The 23,938-nt window shown below is 43.0% G+C and overlaps 1 protein-coding gene across 3 annotated transcripts in view; it reads right to left on the bottom strand.

The window, feature by feature from the left end:
- Positions 1 to 23,938, bottom strand: part of DIP2B (disco interacting protein 2 homolog B) — a 155,076-nt gene that overhangs the window by 7,246 nt on the left and 123,892 nt on the right. For all 3 annotated transcript variants that reach the window (XM_033138694.1, XM_033138692.1, XM_033138693.1), the window contains 18 exons: positions 23,570 to 23,634; positions 22,929 to 23,022; positions 21,894 to 22,013; positions 19,535 to 19,649; positions 17,560 to 17,699; positions 16,289 to 16,425; positions 14,423 to 14,503; positions 12,944 to 13,071; positions 11,429 to 11,543; positions 9,635 to 9,836; positions 8,770 to 8,879; positions 7,685 to 7,765; positions 7,076 to 7,199; positions 5,473 to 5,594; positions 4,155 to 4,266; positions 3,418 to 3,527; positions 2,384 to 2,514; positions 1,166 to 1,334 (listed from right to left, as the gene is read on the bottom strand). In XM_033138694.1, the coding sequence (XP_032994585.1) occupies positions 1,166 to 1,334; positions 2,384 to 2,514; positions 3,418 to 3,527; positions 4,155 to 4,266; positions 5,473 to 5,594; positions 7,076 to 7,199; positions 7,685 to 7,765; positions 8,770 to 8,879; positions 9,635 to 9,836; positions 11,429 to 11,543; positions 12,944 to 13,071; positions 14,423 to 14,503; positions 16,289 to 16,425; positions 17,560 to 17,699; positions 19,535 to 19,649; positions 21,894 to 22,013; positions 22,929 to 23,022; positions 23,570 to 23,634 (2,156 nt within the window). The remainder of the gene's footprint in view (positions 1 to 1,165; positions 1,335 to 2,383; positions 2,515 to 3,417; positions 3,528 to 4,154; positions 4,267 to 5,472; positions 5,595 to 7,075; positions 7,200 to 7,684; positions 7,766 to 8,769; positions 8,880 to 9,634; positions 9,837 to 11,428; positions 11,544 to 12,943; positions 13,072 to 14,422; positions 14,504 to 16,288; positions 16,426 to 17,559; positions 17,700 to 19,534; positions 19,650 to 21,893; positions 22,014 to 22,928; positions 23,023 to 23,569; positions 23,635 to 23,938) is intronic.

The following is a 23,938-nucleotide window of genomic DNA, read 5'->3' as shown; positions in this document are numbered from 1 at the left end:
CTTCTAACAAGCAAAACAAGGACAATGTTAGCCAGTCCTCCATTTAGTACCCCGGTTTTGTAGCCTGCAATGCATAATTAGGTTCTCTGTTATGCTATCACTGTCTCCTGATCACTAGGAAATCACTGGCACGGCTACATCTGTTTAATACTCCCGATCTACTCCTTTAGAAATGTAGGGACAAAATGTACCAGTGTTACCCTTCCCATATAACCTGTAGTTTTTAGGCAGATATGGGAGTCCAGGGCACACTTGGCATTTTATGGCAGAAGAGAAAAAACCTCGAAGGATCAAAAGATATGAACTGTATTCAAAGAGTCAGATCAGTATGTACCATCAGGGTTGCTGGGTAATCATTAAAACAATATGCATTTTGTGCAAATGGCAAGATATCCATCTGGTCACACTAACATAGCAAAAAGAAAAAAGTTCTAACAATGGGGTCCAATGACTCACCCTTCCCAACTCACCATTGACAAAAATCCAGTTGACACCAAAGGGTGCAGGTCAAGCCTGAAGACCGGCCTCATTTTTACAGAACACACCAAGTAATGGAAAGAAGCAAATCATTGGCTGCTGAGTTTTTCTGATCCCACCACAGCAGAAATCTTACTAGTTTTGTTTAATGAACCAACTGGCTATAACAGGTAATAATCTTGCACCAGAGGACTGAACTAGCAGCATCTGTTACTTTTAGATGCATAATCTACCATGCGGCTCCATTTTACTCCCAAATTCAAGAGCAGTGCTTCTGCCTTCTGAGATGCTGTGTTTAACATTCCCTTGCCACTATCTTTTCTGAGTTAGATACTGTACTCTGTTTATTTATTTAAAATATTTATCAAGTGCACTTTTCCACAGATTTAAACTAAACTGGCAGTACACCGGGAACACAAACGAATAGCAGAGCTCTTCTGCAGTTTCTCCATTCATTTCAATGGTGCTTATGCAGAATAATTTCTCAGTTGATTGTGCTGGATGTTTCTAAACTGAATTTCAAAGATGCCTAAACCAGATAGCCAGAGAAACCTAATGAAAAAAAGCTCCTTACAAAAGGAAGAGAGACCCAAATTTTCAGTTGTGGCAGTCTGAAAACCAGAATGTATTTTTAAAAATGGAAACAAATTCCCACCAATACCTACTGTAACAGGCTTGAGCTTCTTACCTTTAAAACATCAACCTGATTCCCAAGCCCCTTTGTACACATGTCCATGACCGAGTAGGAACAGAAAGTATCCCGTATTTTATACTGGCTTACAGTGGATAGCCACAGAAAAAGGTTGGATTCCAGCTCCATAGGAGGAATTAAGATGGATTGGTGACCAGAATACACACTGCCAAGGAAGATCACAGACAAGAGAATATATATCAGTTTTTGGAAGTGGATGGAATCCATTCACTTGGCACTGCCTAACCTGTTCTCCTGATGGTGACTTTGGTGCTCACATGCAAACTTCCCCTCCCAGCCCCCAGTGGTACCTCAATCCAAGCAAATTCCAGGCTTATTGGCACACAGCAGCTGCTGAGACAGATCATTCTTAGCTGGGAGTTGTTGTGATTGTTCAAACCATTAACCACAGAAGCATCAGTGGCTCTTATACGGCATTTATTTATAAGATATATTTATATATATATTTGTACCTTGCTACATAGCTCCACAGAGGCCCCTGGCCATGTTGTATCTGATCTCAGTATTACCTAGGGATTTCTGGGTCTCAGCTGTTTGCACTGCTGCAGGGAACAGGGTATTGCAGGTTCATGGATTGTGAATGTTTCGGGTAAGTCACCAAATGTAGGTCTCAGGCTTAGAATAGCTTGTGAACATCTAAAATGAATTTTTCTGTGTGTATCCGGAAGGCTACATTTAAACTATTTGTACTAGATAAACTAATAACATCATCTCCTTGCAGACCTATAATCCCCAAGGGGAAAGTGTCAACATAGGATATAAAGGGGGGGGGAAACATTTTGACTCTGCACAGTTTGGATGTAAGGAGAAGCCTCTGTCAATCTTAATAGCCCAAAGAAAAATGTTAAGACATCTAGCTCAGACACAGGCAAACTCGGCCCTACAGATGTTTTGGGACTATAACTCCTATCTTCCCTGACCACTGGTCCTGTTAGCTAGGGATGGTGAGAGTTGTAGTCCAAAACATCTGGAGGGCCGATGCCTATGCCTGATCTAGCTAATAAAATTTGCTTGCTGTTTAGGAGGCAGCGCACTTGTGCCCCTGGCTCATGTGAACTATATTTACTTGACAGAAATCCCCAGATGTTCCAATCAGACGCTTTGAACAACGAAGACCAGTGTTCCTGTTTACACCAGCCAAGGACCTATCCCCTACAAGTCTATCCGTTCTTCTAACTGCATCCTGGTTCCTACCTGCAAAGGCACCAAAGTGCAAAGCCAAGCCCACAATAGGGATCTAAACAGATGGCAATCTGACGTGTGGAGTATAGTTCACACTGGAGTTTTATGGCTCTGCAGAGGGCGCTGACTGCTGCATGGGACATCTGGAAAAAGGGAGAGAGAGAGAGAGAGAGAGAGAGAGGTTATTGAATCCAAGTGGCACAATAGCAAGAACCTGATAAATACAACCTTACATGTACGCCCGTGAGAAACCACATCATGAGGTTAAGTGATGCTGATTATTTAAAGCATTAGTTTAACTATTTCACTAAATCAGGAAAGCAAGCCCGGAATCATTCCTTAGTATAGATTTGTGCTGCTTTCTTCATAGCAGCATCAAGAGCTCCTTGCTTCCATCATAGACATCCTCAAAGTCTCCTGTTAAGAGAGGCAGGAAAGGATTACTGTCCTCATGGTATGAACAAGTGCACGGTTAGCTCAGGGAGTCAACGGACTTTTGCCCAGCCTTGCACAGGAAGTCTGTGGCCAAGCAAGAAATCCAAGTCTTTAATATGCTCTCCTAATTCTCAGACTACTGAGATGCTGTTGCTCTCCCAAAGCACAGGATGTCAAATGCTTTGCAAAGGCTAATGGTGACCATCTCACTGCCCAGTGTGCCACAGAAATAGTCCATGGCATCAGACAGGGCCACTCACTGCTCAGTTCTCCAATGCTGCAATGTGGTTTGGTTTTGTCCCTGCTGAGCCAGGGATCAAGCAGCGGTAAACCGCTGGCAAGCCTGGCACAAAAGGATACCTAATCTGTGCATGCATGCCACAAACTCCTGTGTGGTCTAGACTCTAAGCTCTTTCTAATTTCATTTAAACCATTGGAACATCAGGAACACCGCTCAAATTATTGACTGACGTATGGTGCTAAGGAACATGCCAGTCCAATGTATTCGTAATCTTGCAGCAAAAGATGTGAAAGCCCCTAAGGTACATCTAGGGCTCAGGCTATTGAACAGGAGCCCAAACACAAAACTGACTAGCGAGACACTACTATACCTTCACTCCTGTAAGCATCCCTGTTGTGGAAACACTGAAATCCAGGTATGCCAACATTTCTGGAGTTGGAGGTTTATAGACCTGAGGTAGCCGCTTCCTGGGCAAATCATCTGGAGCAGATAAAAAAATGAAAGTGATTAATTTTGTATGTGGTCTTTAAAAATGAGCTTCTCTGGGGAATAAAGCAAGCAGGAGATGCTGGAACACAATGGAACTACCTTTGGCAACACACTTACAAGGTAGTCTCTTTGTTTTCCAAATAAATTACAACCGGGACCTGTTTACATATTTTCTAAAAACAGTCAGCCTAAGAAAAGGAAAGGAGAACACCCACATCATATAAGAAGCCAATCGGCTCAACTTTTAAGATGACCCATGAGGACACACACATATACACTGCCAGGGTGGTGCAGAAGTATCTGATTACTCTGAAGTTAATCTGATTTCATCAATCAGCCTACTCGTTTTAAGTAAACAGAATGTCGTGCAGTACTTCACAAGGAAATATGGGCTACAAGCAGCCGACAAATGATTTTCTATCATTTGAGAACCTTGCTGAGGTGTGAAATCAGATTTGGACTTGTATTTTGAAGGCGGCAGTAAGCAACTGGAAACTTTAAATGGCTTCTGTTCTCCATGAATGCTCAACAATTGTGGTATTGGTGAGAAATTCTTCTCCTCTATGAATATGGCTAGCAAGTAACTAGAACAGCTAGACAGACCAGTAGCACTCTTACCTGTATCAATGATGGTTGGCCAGGTTTTCACATCGACAGCAGATGCCGCCTCTCTGGATCTCAGTAGCCTCAACAAGGTCTGACTTGTGAGGATACAGGCAGCTTTGCTAACCTAAAACACATTGAACAAGTGACTACTGTTAGTAAGCAAACAAAGAATTAGCAAACACAGACTACCATAAAGTAACCTGAGATTTAGAGCTTGCAAACTAAGGAACCTGGTTGTATCTGAAACCACCACATATTGGTATAGTGTTTCTTTAAGTGTTCAAAGTGCTTTACACAGTGTGTCATGCAAACCAGGCCAGAGTAAGCCAAGCGTTAGTTAAGTGAGACTGTGTTAGCATACAGGCTCTGGAGAGGAGCTTACCGTTGCTGTGCTCCTCTCTGGCACTTTTAGCTGCCGGGCCACATCAAACTAAGTCAATGTTTGGCTTGGCATATTGTCCAAACCAGGACTTGTGCTTAAGCTCTCTCCTCATTAACCAAGAGCTCTAACCACGAGTCCCAGTTGGGACAACAGGCTGAGCTCAGTATGGGAGCAGCAGTGGAAAGGACCACAGAGGAGCAGGGCAGTCTCACTAAGCTAATATTTGGCTTAGTGTGTTGTGGGAATGAGGCCATTATCCCAGTATTCCTTAATGGAATCCTGCACAGTATCTCATTATTATTAACCCCCTATTAAAGGTGATGTGGGGACGACGACAATGCTGAGAGACAGCAGTTTACCTAACACTACCCAGTGAGTGTGTGGCTGAACTGAGGTTTGAATCTGGAACTCACCAGCCCACAGGTCACACTCTGAGTTTCATGTCCAGTATCTTAAGTTTCATGGACTTAAACATTTCATGTTTTTCTTGTCCAGCTTTGACTTTACCCTGAGAAGCATCCAGCCTTTTTGCTACTTTGTGTTTTACAAGAATTGGCCACAGAAGGACTATTGTACTAGCATGAAACAGAATACCGCATTCTAGTGTAATAGAATACATTAGAATGCAATGATGTTCTTGTTCAGCTTAAGTCTGAAGGACAAGAGCAAGGTGAATGCACAATGTGACCTGGGACATAAAAGGGCAACTAGCTGGCAAGATGCAAACTGTTCCCACTCATTTAATGTTCTGTGAATTATCAGGCAGCAACAAGGTATTTCCACCGCGTTTCACTGGTAACAGCATGACAAACATAGAAAATAATTTTCCGCGGGATTAACAACACTCTCTACCAGCTAACGTTCAAGAAACAGCTACTTCATTACTCTGAGATAAAAGGCCAACAGCTGATTTGGATGTAAACAGCTTTCGAGCTTTTTGCTACTCACATCTACAATCATCCGCACGGTGGGCAAAGTGGCAGTGAGATTCTGAGCGTGTGGAGGCCGGACAGTCACAGGGATGCAACCAGCATACAAGCAGCCATAAAATGCTGCAATGAGCTCGATGCCTGCAAGAACACAGGAAGACATAGCAGAGAAGTAGCTCAACATCCTCCACCTGATGTCCATCTTTTTCTGCTGCAAGCACCTTAAAGACCGGCAGGGACTGGCAGGATGCTGACAAGCATGAAGCAGGGGAAGTGGGGCTGGAGAATGCAGGCAGTGGCTTGTGGGTGCCTGTACCAGCCAGAAGGCAAGAATCAGAGGCAAGGGGAAGCTTCAGAGTCGGAGGAAGAGGCAGGCAAGGCAAGTGCTTCCCCGCCCTCTTCTACACTACTGTCTCTGAGAACCAGGAGAGAATTCAAGCAGGAAGAGCAGAGGAGGTTTCCACGCAGGGATAGTCTCTTGCTACATGAGTGCAGCCCATTTTGGGAAGGTACATAAACTGGTGCAAGGGGAGTGAATCCCAGTTGCCGCAACTGCTCCATAGAGCGTGGACTTTGGGAGTAGCTGCCTAGATGCTAGATTGGTTTGTGTATGTATCCAGAGCTGTAGAAGCAGCTGTGTTATCTTAGACGATAAAGAGTGAACTCTCTGCCATGCGCATTCCTTTGGCTGGAAGCGCCCTTGAAAAAGAGTCACAGCTCTGGAGGGCAAAACACTCCTCACCCACAGCTCAAGCTGGAAATGCAAGCCACGCAGGAGAACTGGTGGCAGCAGACAAGATAAGGGAAGAGAGAATTTTTAAGAGGAAAAGAAGCTGCCATGAAGACCATTCCTAATTTACACTAGGAATGCAGTAAAAACTTCGTTGAGTGAATCACTACACAAAATAAGCTGGCAAAGCAAGGGAGAACGAAATGTATCAGATCTAGACTGGGATCACCAATATGATTATTTGTCACAGTGAAAAGCAGTATTAAGCCACACTGGAAAAAAGGCCACATCTTGGATTCTCACACCTGTCTAGCTAAGCAACTATTTGGCAGAAACCCTGGAAAACTTTGCTGATTGGGGTGTGTGGACATTCAGAAGCCAGAAAGGGGTGCAAGTGGAGAAATGAAACATAGGATTGAGAATCATTAAAATGGCCATTGTTCAAACTACCACTGAACTTCCCAAGTGTATAAAACATAATCTCCTGGGCCTAAACTTGTTGAGAAATGAAAACAGAACATTATTTGACCTGAGTTGAAGTGCAAACAAAAATATCCACTCGATCACTCTTCTCATCTCTCTCTCTCATTAAAAATAATAATTTTTATTACAGATTTTTTGTTTACAAAAGTATGTGCATCCTCTCTTTCTCCAGGTTCTTTTCTACAGATCAGTTACATTTGTTGCACTCTTCTCATCACTTGAAGAAGAGTTCCTGTTACAATTCACATGATCTTCCCCAAATTTGAATTTGCTATACCAGACACCTCAATTTTGCACATTGTAATGCACTCCTTACATTCCAGGGGACAGCAAAGCTTTGCCATTTAGAGCTAACAGGGTGTACTGAATTCTGTGAAACTCCACACCAACAACCCCAGGCATTGCTTACCAGGAGGATAGAGCAGCACCACGTTATCACCGGCATTGAGATGTCCCTTTTCATACAGAATTGATGCGATTCGCTCAGCTCGCTTGTGCAGCTGCAGGCAGGTGGCTGTACAGACAGGGGCCCCCTGGAAGAGACAGAAAGAAACATCCTCTAAACAAATGCATGGTGCTTGAAGAGAGTGCTTTGGAAACATATCTGAACAAATACAGGCTGGTCTCTGGAGGACCACTTGATCACTCTCTCAATTCACTTAAACTGCAATGTGCAAAGAGTCTTGGGGGAATGATGCTTTTATTAACACAGCCCCATGACTGGGCAAATGATGACTGTTACACACTCCAAGGATGCATGGAAACATCCTGGTTTCTATCTCTGATTATCATGATTTAAACTTATCATGAACCCATCCTCTTCCATTATGTGACTAACTGTCTGAGCCCAGCAAATGCATTGACCTCAGCTGACATGGCACACAACCCTTAAGCTTGAACATACACCCCAAAAAGTAGAAGAAACACATATCAGCTGTGCCCTATTCCACAGGTAGTACAAGGCACATAAAAGTTTGCTAAATGCATTATTTGTACGTTATCAGACCCCCATCCCTACCTTTGCATTGAGCAGGAGGAAAAGCATGTGCTCAGGTGTTGCTTGTGCTCTCCACTGGAGCACCTCAGACAGGAATTGATGCTGCAAAGAGAAGAAACTGTTAAGCTGCAAAAGCAACCTAAAGATGTGACAGGGCACTGGTGCAAAGAGGGAAATGGTCCTCTGTAGATCAGCTCAGGCTTCTTTGATATATGACACCCACTGGATGGGAGTGGAGAGGCAGAACAATGCTGTTTTAGGTGTGTGGTGGGAGATCCCAGAGGGGTGACCTAAGGACAGGCTGTGGGGCCAGGTAGGTGGGACTACCTGGGGTATACATTGAACAGATGTCTGGCAAGTATCCGGAGGAAACAGAGCCAGAAGGGACTCTGATTTAAGCAGCTTAAGGAAGCCACAGGGAACTGGGGCAAGGTGTGGTTACCTTTTTTGTTTAATAGCTCTGCAATGCGGTGAGAACATGGAGTTTGGAAAAAAGTGCCGTGTCAAAGCTGTTATGATCCTAACTAGAGATGGGAAGGCCTGGAAAAAACCTGGAAAAATTGGGGAAAAACCAGGTTTCCCCCTATTTTTTCTTATTTTTTTCAAGCCTTCCCATCTCTAATCCTAACCCTCTTCCCAAAATTATGTAAAACTCTGGATAGCTCAGTTGGTTAGTGTGTGGTGCTGATAATGCCAATTATGCAGGTTCAATCCCCATATGGGACATTCCTGCATTGCAGCGGGTTGGACTAGAGGATCCTCAGGGTTACTTCCAACTCTGCGATTCTATGATTCTCTCCCCCCTCTCAATTATAGAGCATGCTCTGATTGAGGATACAGCCCCTACTTAGACTAGGCCTGTAGCCACCTGGCCAGGCAAACCAGCAATTACCTCTGAGCAAACCAGAGTGATAAATGGCTCTCCTGACTCTTTAAGATTTAATGGGCAGGAGAAAAGCATACAAAACATCCCCGTGATGTTTTCCACTTGGGGCGCTAGCCTGCAAAAGGCTTTTGTACTACTTTTTTGACAAGGCCAAGAAAGCATAGGATCACCCGGTTCCAATCCAAGTAGCGAGTTTGGATCGCACGCAACAGAAGCTCACCTTTCTCACCAAATCATTCTCTTCTATTTGTCCAAGGTCTCTCCCAGAGGCCTGTGCAATGCGCTTCCCTGCAACCAGGTTCCCCACCATCACAGAGGCGGGGCCGACACCTGTTGACAGCAGCAAACACTTGGTGAAAGAAGGCAAAAACCACACAGTTGCGTACAAAAGCAGTATGGGAGGAAGGAAGCTAAATTAGGCACCACCCTGGTAAGAGGATTCCAAGAATCAGGCATGAGACTGAGCCCTACAGGGGAGGAAACCACAGCAGATACGTTGGGGGGGAAAAACACAAAAAAACACCCTAAAACAATGCAAAATAGACACTCAGGGCAAAGACCCATTTATGCTGCTCGGAAAGCCTGTCAAAACAAAAATATATTCATTTCCTTCTAGGAAGTGCAGATAATGAGTGCCTGTTGTACTCAACAGGAACACTACTGCACAGAACATATGCAGCCACACTGAAAGCCCTGCTCCAGGTTACTGCAGAGCAGGTTTCTGAGATCTTTTAATTACTTCATGAAAAATAAATTGTTTTCATTTCAGAGTATTCATTATATAAATTTATTTGGTGGGTGAGGGGCACCACCCCATCCCTGCGTTCTGGCCCAAATAAAGTCCCATCCGTTAATTTTCTTGAAAAGAAGTTATAAAGCCTTCCTTGTCTCATGAACAATATCAAGTGAAGGAATTTCAACCGAGAATAAGCTTCCGGTTCAATTAGACTGCAGTGCTAAACACACCTTCCTAAATAAGTCCCATTGAACTCAACGAGGCTTACTTCTGAGTAAACGTTTATAGGACTGTGTTGCTAGTGTGGATTTTTTAAAAAAAAGAATGTCATGTTTTCTCACACAATTACCTGGTTGTTTTTGCCTGGGTTTTGGCAGATTAGTCACACATGTGTGCGGGCACATGAGAATGTTGCATGGGTGCAGTGACCCCTCCAGGAAGTGTTGTTTGGTCTGAGATATATGGATCCCTCCCAGAGGAGTTTTTGGCAAAGTATTGGCTGGAACAAGAGCGAGGCAATATACTCCCACTTGGTGAATGCTGTCGATCGCCTAGGAATAAGAAAACAGAGAATGACTTTCCAGCGCAGCTTAATTATGAATCGCTTCAATTCATTACCTTGGGGGCTCTAGAAGAGATTCTGGCAAGCCCATCACCGAAAGCTACAATGTAAATATATCACAAGCTTAATGGTCACTGCTACCTTGAAAGTAAGATATTGGGCTAATAAACAACAGGCAGTTAGCAGGCAGTTAGAAATCATCAAGGCAGGCCACATTCTCACAGGAAGCTTTCTGCACTCCTAATTTACTATGAAAGCATATTAAACAGTAAAGCTTTTTTGGGGGGGGGAGTGGGGTATAAGGTGTGGGGTTGAAGAAATAGGCCTACATTATGTTTTCCCCTTTGCAGGTGGGATAGGGGAGGGGTCGTTAACCTTGTGTGCATGGACACTACATGATCTTCAGCTCCTGGGTGCATTGAAAAAGGTTCAGCCCAGACACTGAGGTCCAGCGCCGAGGGCCTTCTGGCAGTTCCCTCGCTGCGAGAAGTGAGGTTACAGGGAACCAGGCAGAGGGCCTTCTCGGTAGTGGCACCTGCCCTGTGGAACGCCTTCCCAGCAGATGTCAAGGCAATAAGCAACTATTTTACTTTAACTGAAACCGGCCCTGTTTAGGGAAGTTTTTAATGTTTGATGCTGTATTGTTTTTAATATTTGGCTGAAAGCTGCCCAGAGTGGCTGGGGAAACCCAGCCAGATGGGCAGGGTATAAATAAATTTTTTATTATTATTATTATTATTATTATTATTATTATTATTATTATTATTATTATTATTTGTCCCTTTCAATAAAATCACACACACCTTCACGTTGTATTGCCCTTATTTTGAAATTATTACTTTTAAAAATGACTTTAGGGGATATCTTATGCAAATATGACAATAACAGTAAGAGAAACAAGATGTGTGCGGCTTTGGGTTTGTTTCTTACATCACTCCTTGTTTTTGAATCCCACACACTTTTGCCATAATTCAAAATAAAAATAAACAAAGAAATGCACTCCCATATCGTATACATTTACTTGGTATTGAGCTTTTCTTGGACAATGAGATCCGCTTCTGAATAAATATACGCAACTGCTTTTTAAAAAATACTGAAAGCTGGATTTAACAGCTATTACTCTTGGGCTTCCTTTGGCCCTATGAAAGTCTAACCATGTACAATAAAATGCTTTGCCTAAGAGTTACCCTACGTTTTAATATACCACCTCTGTTTCTGTATGTAATAGGTGTGACATAGGCAATTATCATCATCATCATCATCATCATCATCATCAGTTCCATGCTTGCACCCAAGAACATGTGAATCACTTTTTGCTGGGTGGTGCTGAATTTATTTTGGTTCTCACCACCTTAGAAGAGGCTGCTTTGTGCAAAAATAAACATGTAGTGGCCCTTGAGAATGTAGAAGTTGGCCCCCTCTACCAATTGCATCCCACTTTGTTGATCTAGAAACTCCAGCCACAGACAAGACTCCTCAGTGTGTCTGGCAAAGCATGGGCCACTACTAGCTGCTTCTGTTCCTAACGGGATGCCAGCCCATCAAGAGAGAGGGACCAATTTAGCTCAGGGACATTCTAACCTGCAGCACACGGCTCATCCACTGGAAACTGTCCTCTTCTGAAGCATCTGGCCGTTGTTCAGCCACCACCACAATCCTCTCATCGTAGAACACAGTCACAGAGAATACCGCGATCCTAAAAAGGAACAGAAGATGTGCTGTAGCGTGCATTCTTTGCTGGTGTAACCATGTCTGTAAAATGAAACAGCAGAGTCTGTGATGCCTGAACAGGGTAGGCTGAAAGAGATCACAGAGCCTGGCCACAAAGGCCCCCCTCCTTTTTTTAGGGCAACCAGAAATTCCATCCTACAGTCACACACCCCTTACAGCTCCCCGTCCCCCTCACTATTCCCTCCACTGTGCAATGACCCAAATCTGGAACATCTGCAAAATTTATGGCAGAAAGTGTTTCTAACAAGCGCATGACAGCCTACAATACTGATTACCATGGAATGTGGGCAAAGATGATAATTAAACAAAATTCAAGTCGATTTCAGACATCTCACTGGCCAGTGGGTATCATCCATGCTGGAATAATTTATACTGACAATACTGGCGGCGTGGGATTGTGGGGGGGGGGTAGGGTAGCAGTCGACTGCCAAGTCTCTTCTGTATGAACAGTTTATTACTGCCCATAGACCTTACAAGCAAAGGTGAACAGTGGTAGGTTTTAAGAAAGGAGTGGTGAGGAGAGGGCAAAGTGAAATTAAACAGTGCAATTAGGAGGAGGATAAATGATGGTCCAGAAAGAAGGTATGGATTTAGGAGGGAAAAGGGGCTGCTTCATACATTGCAGGTTTAAGTGTACATCTAAAAGGGATTGAGATAAACAGATGTTTGAAAACACAAGCACCCTACAGGTACATTCATTAGAGAACCAGGATGTGTGTTGCTGCTACACATCAGTGATCACTTGGGGTTTTCCCCACCATGTAGTATGCTCAACGGTCCTTAGCGTAGGAAAAGTAATTGAGGTGGCAGAGGATATAAGCAGCATCATGGCAAAAAGGCATAAAACAGAGGAAAGGAAAAATGGGAAGCAAATGCAAATATCTCAAGGACTTTCACCATGTTTTGTGTCACCATCCTCTGCCCTCATAAAACAAAATCCATACTGCATAACAAGGGAACGGCAACTTTTGTAGCAAAAAGGTTCTGTATATGTGTGGCTCTCTAATTACATGCCACTGGATAATGATTTTTGGAAGTAAAACTGTGCTCATCCCTTGCGAGAGGAATACTTTGGTGCAGGATTCATTAGAGACTATCTACAGACACGTCTGTATAATATGCAACTTTTTAGCACCATCAGATAATTAAACCGGTGCCATCTCCCCTACCTTTAAAATGGCCAATTCTGCTGCTATTGAAAGACTGCCCTGAGATTTCCTGGATTTGAAGGCACAGGGGGAGGGAACAACAACACTTGACGTTCTCCTGTAATTCTGGAACCATGTTCAAAAGAACACTAGTAAACAACAGCTGAGCACCCATAATTCCCCAGTTCGTTATTTTTTTATGGAGATGCAGACTTGCCTTCCTCTGTAAACCGTCTTTATAGATTCAACAGCCAGTCCAGTGGCCACGATGTCATCAGCATTATGTCTGCGTCCACTAACAATGAGCATCCCATCTATTTTTCCAACGACGAATACCAAGCTGCCCTGTATGGTGGAGAGCGGAGGGAAAGGCATCAGCAAACACAATCCTTCTCCCCATGATCACCAACTGCTTCCTCGTTCTGCTGTTTTGTTAATTCTTTTCTTTCATGTATTTAAACCACCCTTCCTACTAGGTAGCGTACATGCATCTTACAAGAGACCACAAAAGAAAATTATGACCATTTAAATCAGACCTTTTATTATGGCAAAGACCACAGAAAACCGCCCAACCTGAAGTCTAAACTTAAGTTTCCCTCTCAACCTGTTAATTAGTGACTGAAAAACAACAACTGTAAAATATGAGAAGATACTGAAAGGAAATTTAGGTGGATGATTCTAAACTATCCATAAAAACTGGAGTGCCAATCAGATAACAGGGGGGAAATAATTGTAGCATCTAAGCCACTGGGTCCTAAAGTGTGGGCCAGGGCACATTAGTATGCCACACAAGTACGTAAATTAAGCCAACATGTCGAATGGATTCACCACTCTATGCTCACGGGAAAAGGGAGACCCCATGCAACATTTTTCTCGCCTCTCTCTGCTAATACATGAGAAATAAAGGAGTAAGACTGCACCAAGATTCCCAAATGCAGCCTTTGCTGCAGATGATAAACTTGGAGGAACTTCAGAAGCAGGTTTACCCAGAAGCATTGCCACTGCCTAGAAACTGCAGCTCAGCCCTACTTTGGGCATAGGGAAAGGCAGGATGCCAGGAAGCAGTATTAATGGGGATATCTCCTGGCTGCAGTGAGAATGTCTGTCTGTTTATTGTTCTGAAAACTAAAACACACACACACGCGCACACACGCGCGCGCACACACACACACACACACACACACACACACATATATATATATATATATATATATATATATATATATATATATTTATATATATTGGAGGTAGGTGGGTGATTAAAGTATGATAAATGCTTGGCTCTTTCAAAATAAGTTGCCATATGTATATAATAGGGTACATTTATAAGCGGGGGGGGGGAGGCATCACAGAGGGATTTAGGAGGGTTTTGCTTTTGTTTTAAACACATTTCTTTGCACAGGCTTGTGTAACATCCTGGCCCAGTGACTGCCTACTGTGAGATCCACTGTGGTGTAGTGATTTAGGGTGTTGCACTAGGACCTAGGAGACCAGGGTTCAAGTCCCCGTTCAGCTTTGTAGCTCGCTGGGAGACCTTGGGCCAGTCATTGTCTCTCAGCATAATCTACTCCAAAAGGCTGTTGTTGTGAGGGTAAAATGTGAAAGGGGAGAAGCTCCCCTTAAGCTCCTAGGAGGAAAGGCAGGATATTAATGTAAAAGAAAGAAGGAAAAGTGCAATGAATGCAGGTGAACGTACAGGTCCCACAAAACCTAGCAAACCAGAGCGCACAAACGGTACATCGCCCACAGGAGAGCCAGTGGAATTCATAGGGATGACCTGAAAGAAGAAAAGGAAGGCCATCAGGGGACATCATTTCTGTACAGGAAGATGCGCAATTTATCCCCATTGCAATACAGCGGGAGCCCTTTCCAGATGGAAGTAGCCCAGGAAAAAAATCAATCCTTTCCTTTCCCCTGGAACATGCTTTGCTTACATAACCCAGGCATTGACATTAATTGGAACAGAGTGCAAACCCAGAAAGCACAAAACAAGGAACGCTGACTCTCACTGACAGGCGCAAGACAGTTTTACTAGTAGGCTTAACAAGATTGGAAACCAGGGCATGATCTGCTGCTGTGATGCTCAGAAGCATCTTGTTGCTTCTCTGTAGTGCAGTATTCACTGCTATCAATGTGATGTGTGTGCCAACCTTTCCTCCCATGAGTTACCTCAATTTATTTTGAGCACAAAAAATTGCATTCACAAGATCTACGTTTTCAGAGGAAACTGACAAGGATTAACTTGGCGGAAATGAAGGAAGGACAATACAGCTAGCACAGTAGGCAATAACAGACTCTGTCTACAGGATAGAGAGGTTCTCTGTGTATGAAACAGTGAGTGCATGTGCGCAAGCTGAGCTGGAAAATAAATCACACACCCTGATCGCCTCAAAGCCCTACACAGTTCTACCCTGAATCCTACCTCTTCAAAACCAATAACATCCCAAATTTCTCAGCCACCATAGCAACTGGAAACTCACTTTAAAAAAGTGAGTGTCCAGATTCTTATAACTCCAGACTGCAGAACTGAGTTAGTAACTTCACACTGGAGAACAAATACAATGCCAAAGGCTTGTGCATCTTTGCTATGCATAGGGGGGTCTCAGTTAAAGAGGTGTACAGATTAAGAAACACAATTGCTTTTCCACAGCCTCCCATATTCAACCTTTCAACTACCAAAGCAAGTTGAGTGAATGCAGCCTGCTTGGATCTCTGGAAAGCCTAAAGCTCTCAACTCTAAGAGAAATGAGCAGAATTTTTTATTCAAGTGTGGCATCTGTGATCTCCTTTATTCATCGTTTCCTATCATGGTGCCACAAAAACAGATTTTTAGTCTTTCAGTGGCTAATTGTAGATGGTTCAACTTTTGGTACAGATACTCCCACATAGTGCTAAATTTGAGACAGTGTTTAATTAAGCTTGTATAGTCAGCTGTTAAGAACCTATGTTTAGCACAGAAAGTCCTCCGTTGAAGTCTCACCTCAACCATGAGCTCATAGGTGGCTTAAGGAAAGCCACTCTGTCAGCCAAAGCTCCACCGCTCCTTGCAAATCTGTGATATGGGGAGCATACTGACCTACCCTACTGGTCGCCATAGGGATTGCTAAGAAGAGATTTTAGTACAGTCATACCTTGTTTTGCGACTGGGATCCATTCCGGAGCCCCGGCCGCTAGCCAAAAAGGACGCAGGGGCAAAGTGCCACATCTACGCACACGGACCGGTTTGAGCTTCTGCACTTGTGCGACGCACGATTTAGTGCTTCTGCACATGCCCCAAACCCGGAAGTAACCCGTTCCGGTACTTCCGGGTTTGCTGCAGACATTTGCCAAAGTGGACGCTAGACGAGGCAGACGTTCACGGAGGTATTACTGTACTTGCAAGCACAATATGAATGCTTAATAAATATTATAAAAATTAAACATGGAAAGATTCCCTTTTCCTTTCCCATCCACTATGTAAAAAAATAATAATAAAAAAGCTGCGAAAAGCCCAAACAAACCCTCTGCTAACTCAATAAAACAGAGCACGATCCATTTAAAGACAGAATGCAGAATTACATACCTCAAATGTGCTTTTAGTAACTCCAGTCAGCCCATAATACATCATTCCTCCTGTTCTGGAGCTAACACAGATTTCGCCAATCTCATCTGTCTTGCAGAGCTGAGGAGGTCCATCAGGCTTCACTATGCACATCATCCCTAGAACAAATCAAAGGCCATTAGGGAACCTCCCGTTCAGTTTCGGAGATCAACCCCTTCAATGGAAATATAAGAGAGGAAATGGAACAGAACCAAGCTTGGGACCCAAGTACACCTTTTAAGAAGCAACTGCTATGCTTAGAGCAGCTATGGTCCTATTTTTGTCTGTGTCCTTGTTTAAAGTGTTCAAGTTATCAAACACTTAACTTTAATGGGCACTAATCTGGACTTTTCTTTCTTTCACAGCTTGTGCTTCCAGCACATCAATCATTAGTCATTCCAGTAAAAGCTCCTTTCCGTTGTATTTTTCTTGGTTTCTAACTAGCCGCAAGTTCATTTCTAAGCACAGGAGAGGCTGGGATGGGAGGTGGGGACTGCAGAAAATTAGATGCACGGGTATGTCAAGGGGCGATATGGGCACAGACAGCAATTTCCCTAAAATGGAATACATAATCTCAAGGTAAATGCTACCACAAAGCTAAACTGCGCTACTGAGACCTTTCCAAGTGTGTGCTTTTAAAGATGCCTGATGAGCCTTAAGAAGCAAAAGGATTAGAGGAACACAATACCCATTTTCTTTTTGAGTGGGCAGAAAAAGCCCAAACAATTTGAATAACCATCAGATGAAAAGGTCTGTTAGCAGTACCCAGAGGATTTTAAGGGTGCAACAGCAAAGGATTACATAGCAGCTGAGGCTACCGCAGGAGCAAAGCAGCCTTTGTGGCAGACAACATGGCTGCCCGACTCCCACTATTTATTTGAAGCATTTTTACCTTGCTCTTCAGCCAAAGTACCCCCCAAAGTGCTTACATAATATCAGTAAAAATAAGGCAGCCCCTTCCCACAAATTTAAAACCTAAAGGACGCAACATGAGAGGAAAAAGGGAGGAGGAGGGAAGAGGAAAACAAACACACCCAGACACCAATTCTTAAAGCTACTTTTTAATTCTTACAATGGCCAGCTGGATTTGAAAACAGTTCAGGGGAAAGAGGAACAAACAAGCCTCTGCTGCGGCCTGGAAGGATAGCTATTGTTAGGGGATAGATGAGAGAGGGTGGAGCCCAAACAGAGAAAGTTTGAAACATTTCAGAGCAGGGCCATGTACTCTCCCCTTCCGCCACCATGATCCTCACCTCCTGGCATCACATGTCCAACATCCTGCACAGTGAGAGCCGAGTTCTTATCTTCTGTGTTCACACGTATGACACTATAACTCAACCCATTCATTGATAAGATGGCTCTTCCAGGCAAGGGTGCCCCAGGGACACCAGGTCTAGAAATACAAGAGGCATTAATATACTACAGTACAGCACAATATGAGGGACACTGCTGGCTTCCTACCGATCATTTTGGCCGGGGTGGGGAACTTCACGCTTGGATATGTATATGAATGTGGCCCTCCTGGCCTCTCTATTTGGCCCTTGACACCCTTACGTGCTTCATGTACTTCCCAAGCACTTTTACCTGGCTGGAATGTGCCCATGAACAATTATAATGCCTCTGACTTGCCACAAGGGAGATGTGCATGCATGTGAAGGAACCTCAGACTTTCGTGTGGCCGGAACATGGCCTACTGTACAAAACTAGGACACACGTTCATTGTTCTGCCCATTTCCCCTCTGGCCCCACACATCACTGTTAGGAAGGTTCCCCACAAAGGAAAGGTCCCCTTGGACTGCAAAATGATCTCCACTCCAATTTAGGGAACCTTCCAATAACTAGCTTTTTTCTAATTCCTGAATGGCAGGGAGCCCCACTAGATCTGGGTTTTCGGAAGGCGTTCCAACACACAATGAAACCCATGGCAACCGATCCTTAGTTATATTACTTGGGTCACTTCATGTAAGAATATTTTAAAAGCTCCTGAAAGAATGTGTTCTTGGATTATATGCATGCATCAAACCTGACATATTGTGCTTATCAATTATTTTTCTTTATATGGGGTGGCATCTAACCAACTTGTTCTGTCAGTGCACTTGCTCAGTTGAACTTCTCCCCTCTTCCTCTCCCCATGTGCACTCTGAACCCTCCCTAAATCTCTTATGTACATGGCTCTGGTTGTTAGATCTTGGGGTTCTGGTAAAAAAAACCTAAATAGATCTGATAAGACTAAAGTCTGCCCAACACCGAACCAGAAACTTTATCACTGAGTCCATGAACATTCGGTGGAGTGGAAACCTAGTTATAATGGATTCTCAACCTCCTGATATATTTGAATGTGAAGAAATTTATGTATGAACCCAATGAGAGATAGACATAATTTGTGCTTCTCATCAACAGATAAAAAGAAAGCCTTAAACGGCATTTAGAATTATTAGGATTGCTTTCCAACAGCTACAAAAAACAAAACAAAAACCGTAATCCAAAAAGACTGCACAGCAATGCCTCAAGAGTATGAAATCATATTTTAGGATCAAAACTGAAACTGATTTGCGTATTTTCACATTTGAACAAAAAGAATACATATATTAGATAATAGCAGAATAAAAAAAACTTGTGAGGTTTTTTAAAGTTATTTTTTTTAATACTAAAATAGTTAAGCTCTGTTATTTCCGGCACAGTGTAAGGTAAGCATTAAAGACAAATAATGTGTGTGTGTGTGTGTGTGTGTGTATAGAAACGTGTAATAAATTAATTACAAAAACAGTAAAATATTTAAATTAGTCGCCTTTGTTCCTCATCAGAACTGGGATACCTATATATGCCCCTCCAGAGTTTTCACCAAGGCCAATATGTCCAAATGGATGGATGACCATAGAGATATTACCACCACTTGCTGTGAGAACAGAAGCAATGAATTACCGTACTTTCCTGTGTATAAGACTAGGTTTCCCCCCTTAAAAATGTCAAAAATGTGGGGTTGTCTTATACACTGAGGCCAACTCCCCCCATTTTTTTAAAATCAGAGTCCCCCAAAATAGGGGGTGTCTTATACATGGAGGCGTCTTATAGATGGAAAAATACGGTACTCAGTGAGGAAGCTGTGTACTGACTACAACTTTCATTTCAGATGCCCCAGATAAGAAACGAGCTTCAAGTATTTGTAAATTGGTAGCATCTCTTTAAAACACAAAAGAAGTTAGTTGGAAAAATCAAGACATCACCTACCTCCGAATTGCCACAGTCATTGCTTCAGGAGATGTTGCACAAGGACATATTGCCTCCGGTTTAAGCCCATGGCTCTGGAACAAGCTTAGGAAAGCATCGCAAGAGGACACAGACCCTGGAAGGCAATCATTAACATTTTAAACTTTGAACAGGACCTGCTAACAGAAACAAAAAGGCTGCTTTAGGAAAGCCACAATATCTACAATTTATATGATCCCTAAATGTAATAATATTTCCTAAAGATTTAGTGCACTGCAGACATGTCTGAGTGCTATAATAGAGTGCCTCTTTCTAAAATCAGACTTCCTCACTTAATTACTGTGCAGTAATATAGTTCTGGAGCCCCAGGCATATCATAATTTGCAGGAGGCCTGTCTGCAGATGAAGTACACAAAAGGCTGGATAAAAGCATATAATAATAAAATTGCAATGCCCACATTATGCTATTTATAAGGCCAGAAGAACCTCCACCATCCTTTCAAAGCTCTCTGAGCATCCAACCCTTAAAAAGGAATTACGGGAACTGATGTTAATTCTAACTGTACAAAGCACTTCACAATAATCCCCAGGACTTCTAGAACCTCTGTGCAGGCTCCTTGTGAATCTGAAAACATTTGTGAAAGAAGACAATTACAAAGTTTAAGTGCTCCCCCACCACACCGAGAAGATTAAGGTGTATCTTCCCAGTGCATTCTCCCTCCATCTGATCCAAAAGTGCTAATTGCATTCAAATTGTACTGCTTGCCAACACCATCTGGCCAGACACTCAATTAAGCCCCCAAGAGGAGCAGCAGCACCCTGTTGCTCATTTCTCTCAAAGACCTTTTGCCTCATCCCCTGTGAGCAATTTAAAGATGCTCAGGTCTCCTCCTTTATGCTGCCTGTTAATGGAGGGGGTGATTCCCCCCCCCAATGGACAGAAATGGTTGTTGTCCTCTTTTAAAGATACAATTCTCATAGGACTTCTGGAAAGTCTTTGGCCATTTCTCTAGAGGTTGCTTCAAGTAGACCCCAATACCATGTCTGTCAGAATATATCCAAGTGTTTTAATTACATTTCTTTAACTTTGCCAGTATAACTCAAGTTATTACATGCTTAGAAGCAGACAAAAGCAAGTGTTACCCTTATCTGACTACTGCCATTCCAAATTACTGCATCTAAGAAGATTTAGCAAAAGTATTCCTTGTATACAGAACACCTTTACTCTTTATTATGAGTTTTGGTTTTAGTATTGTTACCTGTCTCACATACTTAGGCAGCACCAAGCTAGAATATCTAGGCAAAACCAAAACTGCAATTCAATTCCTCTTATAAAAGCAGCTGCAGAATATTTGGCAACTCACTGTTCTATAAGACAGTAATCATTTGAACTGCTTGAATAAATTGCAAAACATATAATGAATTGCTTACATAGATTGCAAAAAAAATACAATGAAGCAATCCTTTTATTTACCTCTATTCTACAAAATAAATTGCAGCAAATGCAAACAGTACAGGGGAAAAGTTCTCTTGACTGACTTACATACACACAATCTTTGCTTTCTAATTTGAAAATATAGAAGAAATAGTTAAAACCAATTTCCTGTTGGAGTACAATGAAATAAAGGTAAAAGGTAAAGGACCCCTGAATGGTTAAGTCCAGTCAGAGGCGACTATGGGGTTATGGCGCTCATCTTGCTTTCAGGCCGAGGAGCCGGCATTTGTCCATGGACAGTTTTCCGGGTTATGTGGCCAGCATGACTAAACTGCTTCTGGTGCAACAGAACACCATGATGGAAACCAGTGCGCACAGAAATACTGTTTACCTTCCCGCCGCAGGGGTACCAATTTATCTACTTGCACTGGCGTGCTTTTGAACTGCTAGGTTTGCTGGAGCTGGGACAGAGCAACGAGAACTCACCCCATCACAGAGATTTGAACCACCAACCTTCTGATCAGCAAGCCCAAGAAGCTCAGTGGTTTGGACCACAGCGCCAAGAATTACTGAATTGCCTCCTCTCTCGCATAGCTCATCAGAATATTAAGTTACATTTCCTCAAGAGGCAAAGATTTTATCCAATGCTTTGCCCCCTGTGGACCACTTATTTCCATTGTATTGCATCTGGCTGCCCATGCCATAAATGATCACACACAAAACCTTAGAACCTGCAGGCAAATAAGTGTATACAGCCTTAGGCTGCAATCCCATACTTGGAAATAAATCTTACTTGCATCCATGTGCGCACACACTTTTCAATGCTCTACTGCCAAGTATGTGAATAAGTTATCTTCACTCAGCACAATTCTGAAGACCGTTGGAGGAAAACCTGCTAAATATGCAGGCAATATGGCAGGAAAACAGGCCCACGTGGATACTCACAGGGGTTAGCACCATCTGTTACAATCAGCATCCGCAGGGAATTTAAGCTGACATCTCTTTGGTCCCGGTGAGCCATCATGGCCCAGTGCAAATCTCGACACTTCACCAAAGCTACCTTAGCTGCAACCGAGAGAATTAGAGAAAGTCAGTGCACCAAAGTGGAGGCTTACAGTGCACCAAAGTGGAGATCTGAAGGACAAAACTCTAGGCAGACTTAGGAGGTAAATCCCTCTGGTAAACAAATGCTAAGACTGCAGGGTGAGAAGATACCAGCTCTCCAAGATCTCCAATGAGAAAGTATTAGAACCATATAGCCTAAGGCTATGTTCCCAGTAACAATCAAGAGTTACACATCCCTTTCTTCTCTGTACCCCATTCAGCATCATGGGCATGGGACCAGGACTGGAGACCAGATAGGGGCCAGATATGTTTTTCTATAGGTGTTTTGCATATCAATACTTCCTGCACCTAATAAAGGGGGGGAGTGTCAGTTTGCATTTCTTGGTACAGAAAGTATTGAGTGGGTGTGTAGAGATCTTTCCTATTCTATTTAATTAAAAAGAAGCTTTTCTGTGTGAAAGAAACAAGCAGCAGGTTCATGATGTTTGGGTTATTCCTTCAGAGAAGCTGACTACAGCTGGTTTAAACTGGTTCTGTTATCTTTTTCTGTCAAGGTCATCCTGACTATAATAATAGGCCAGAAGGAGCCTGGGTCTCTCCTTCTCTCTCTTTGCCTTCTGGTGTGATGTTCTGGACATAGTATGCTTAGGTTTAGTCTTATTATAAGTTATTGTAAGTTAAAATTAAGTCTGCTGCAACTGGATTTCTTATGGACAGTGCCAATCCTGAATGTATTGGATTTGTGACCATTATGCTCATTTGCATTCAGTAGCAGTAAAACTCTGCTGGATGAAATACAATTGCCTCTGGTCTATATTTGGGGAATCCTGAAACGAGTTTTTACTCTGCTAACTATACATTGTTATAGTAGAATTTCATGACAAGTCAGTTGTGCAACTGCCTTTCAATGCCCACCTTTGTGAGTGTGAACCCTCTGTACCCAGGAAAGAGGGCAGGTTTTCATCACTGAGTAGGGCACACTGACGGTGTGCAGCTTGTTCATTACACTCTGAAAGGCAGAAAGAGAGCCAATTTTTCACATGCACAAACACAGAATAACCCAGGTGCAAATCAAATAAAAACAAACCACTGGCAAGAATGTGTGGTTTCCATGCACATAAAAAGGTGTCTCTTCTAATAACCACAATGAATCCAATCCAATAAATCTAAGTGAAAACGCTAATTCATAGGATTTTAAGATAATGCTCACATGCTACAATTCACATTCCACAGTGGGACTGCAGCATACCATTCTTCAGTGGCCCTTCCACCTTTAAGACTAAGCCGAGCCGTGGCACGTGGTGAAATTTTTCATAGGGGAACAGTTAGGGCTAGAGGCGCCAGCTTTCAAGGGCGAGGGCGATGTTGTGGGCATGAGCATCGTGCTTCCTTCCCTAAGCCAGGCAGAAGCTTCCCAGGCTTTGGGAAGGAGGTGCCGGGGGAGCATTTAGGGGACTAGACTAGCCCCCATGTCCAATAACTGCATGCCTCTGAAGCCTACGAAAAGAAGTCACAGTAAAGTTTCTGCAGATCATCCCCTTAAAATGCTGACTCACCGTTAGCATGCTATGCCACAAGCCTGCATCTTTCTTGAAATCCAGGACGTTCACTATGGTTTCACCTGCAACAGAAATGTTAACACTTAACTTGTCTGAAATTTTGCTTCTCAGGGTGCAACTTTCTATTCTGCTAAACAAACACAAAGCCTGCTCCAGGGTTCAATGAATAATCATATTGTACTGGCCACTTCTCAGACTTGCCATGAAAAACCAAAATCTCTCCCCTCAGATGCTTGCAACAAACTTCTTAACAGGAAAATAAATCTCCTTCGTTGATAATGCCAAACATTTCTCTAACAAGTAATGTACCAGCAAAACTTTGTACACACTATAAAAGAGAATAAAACAATTAAAATAGTGTTCCAT

The sequence above is a fragment of the Lacerta agilis genome, chromosome 2 (genome assembly GCF_009819535.1).
Source record: "Lacerta agilis isolate rLacAgi1 chromosome 2, rLacAgi1.pri, whole genome shotgun sequence".
Taxonomy (NCBI): Eukaryota; Metazoa; Chordata; class Lepidosauria; order Squamata; family Lacertidae; genus Lacerta; species Lacerta agilis.
The sequence above is the reverse complement of the archived record's forward strand: the minus strand, read 5'-3'. Positions and strand labels throughout refer to the sequence as shown.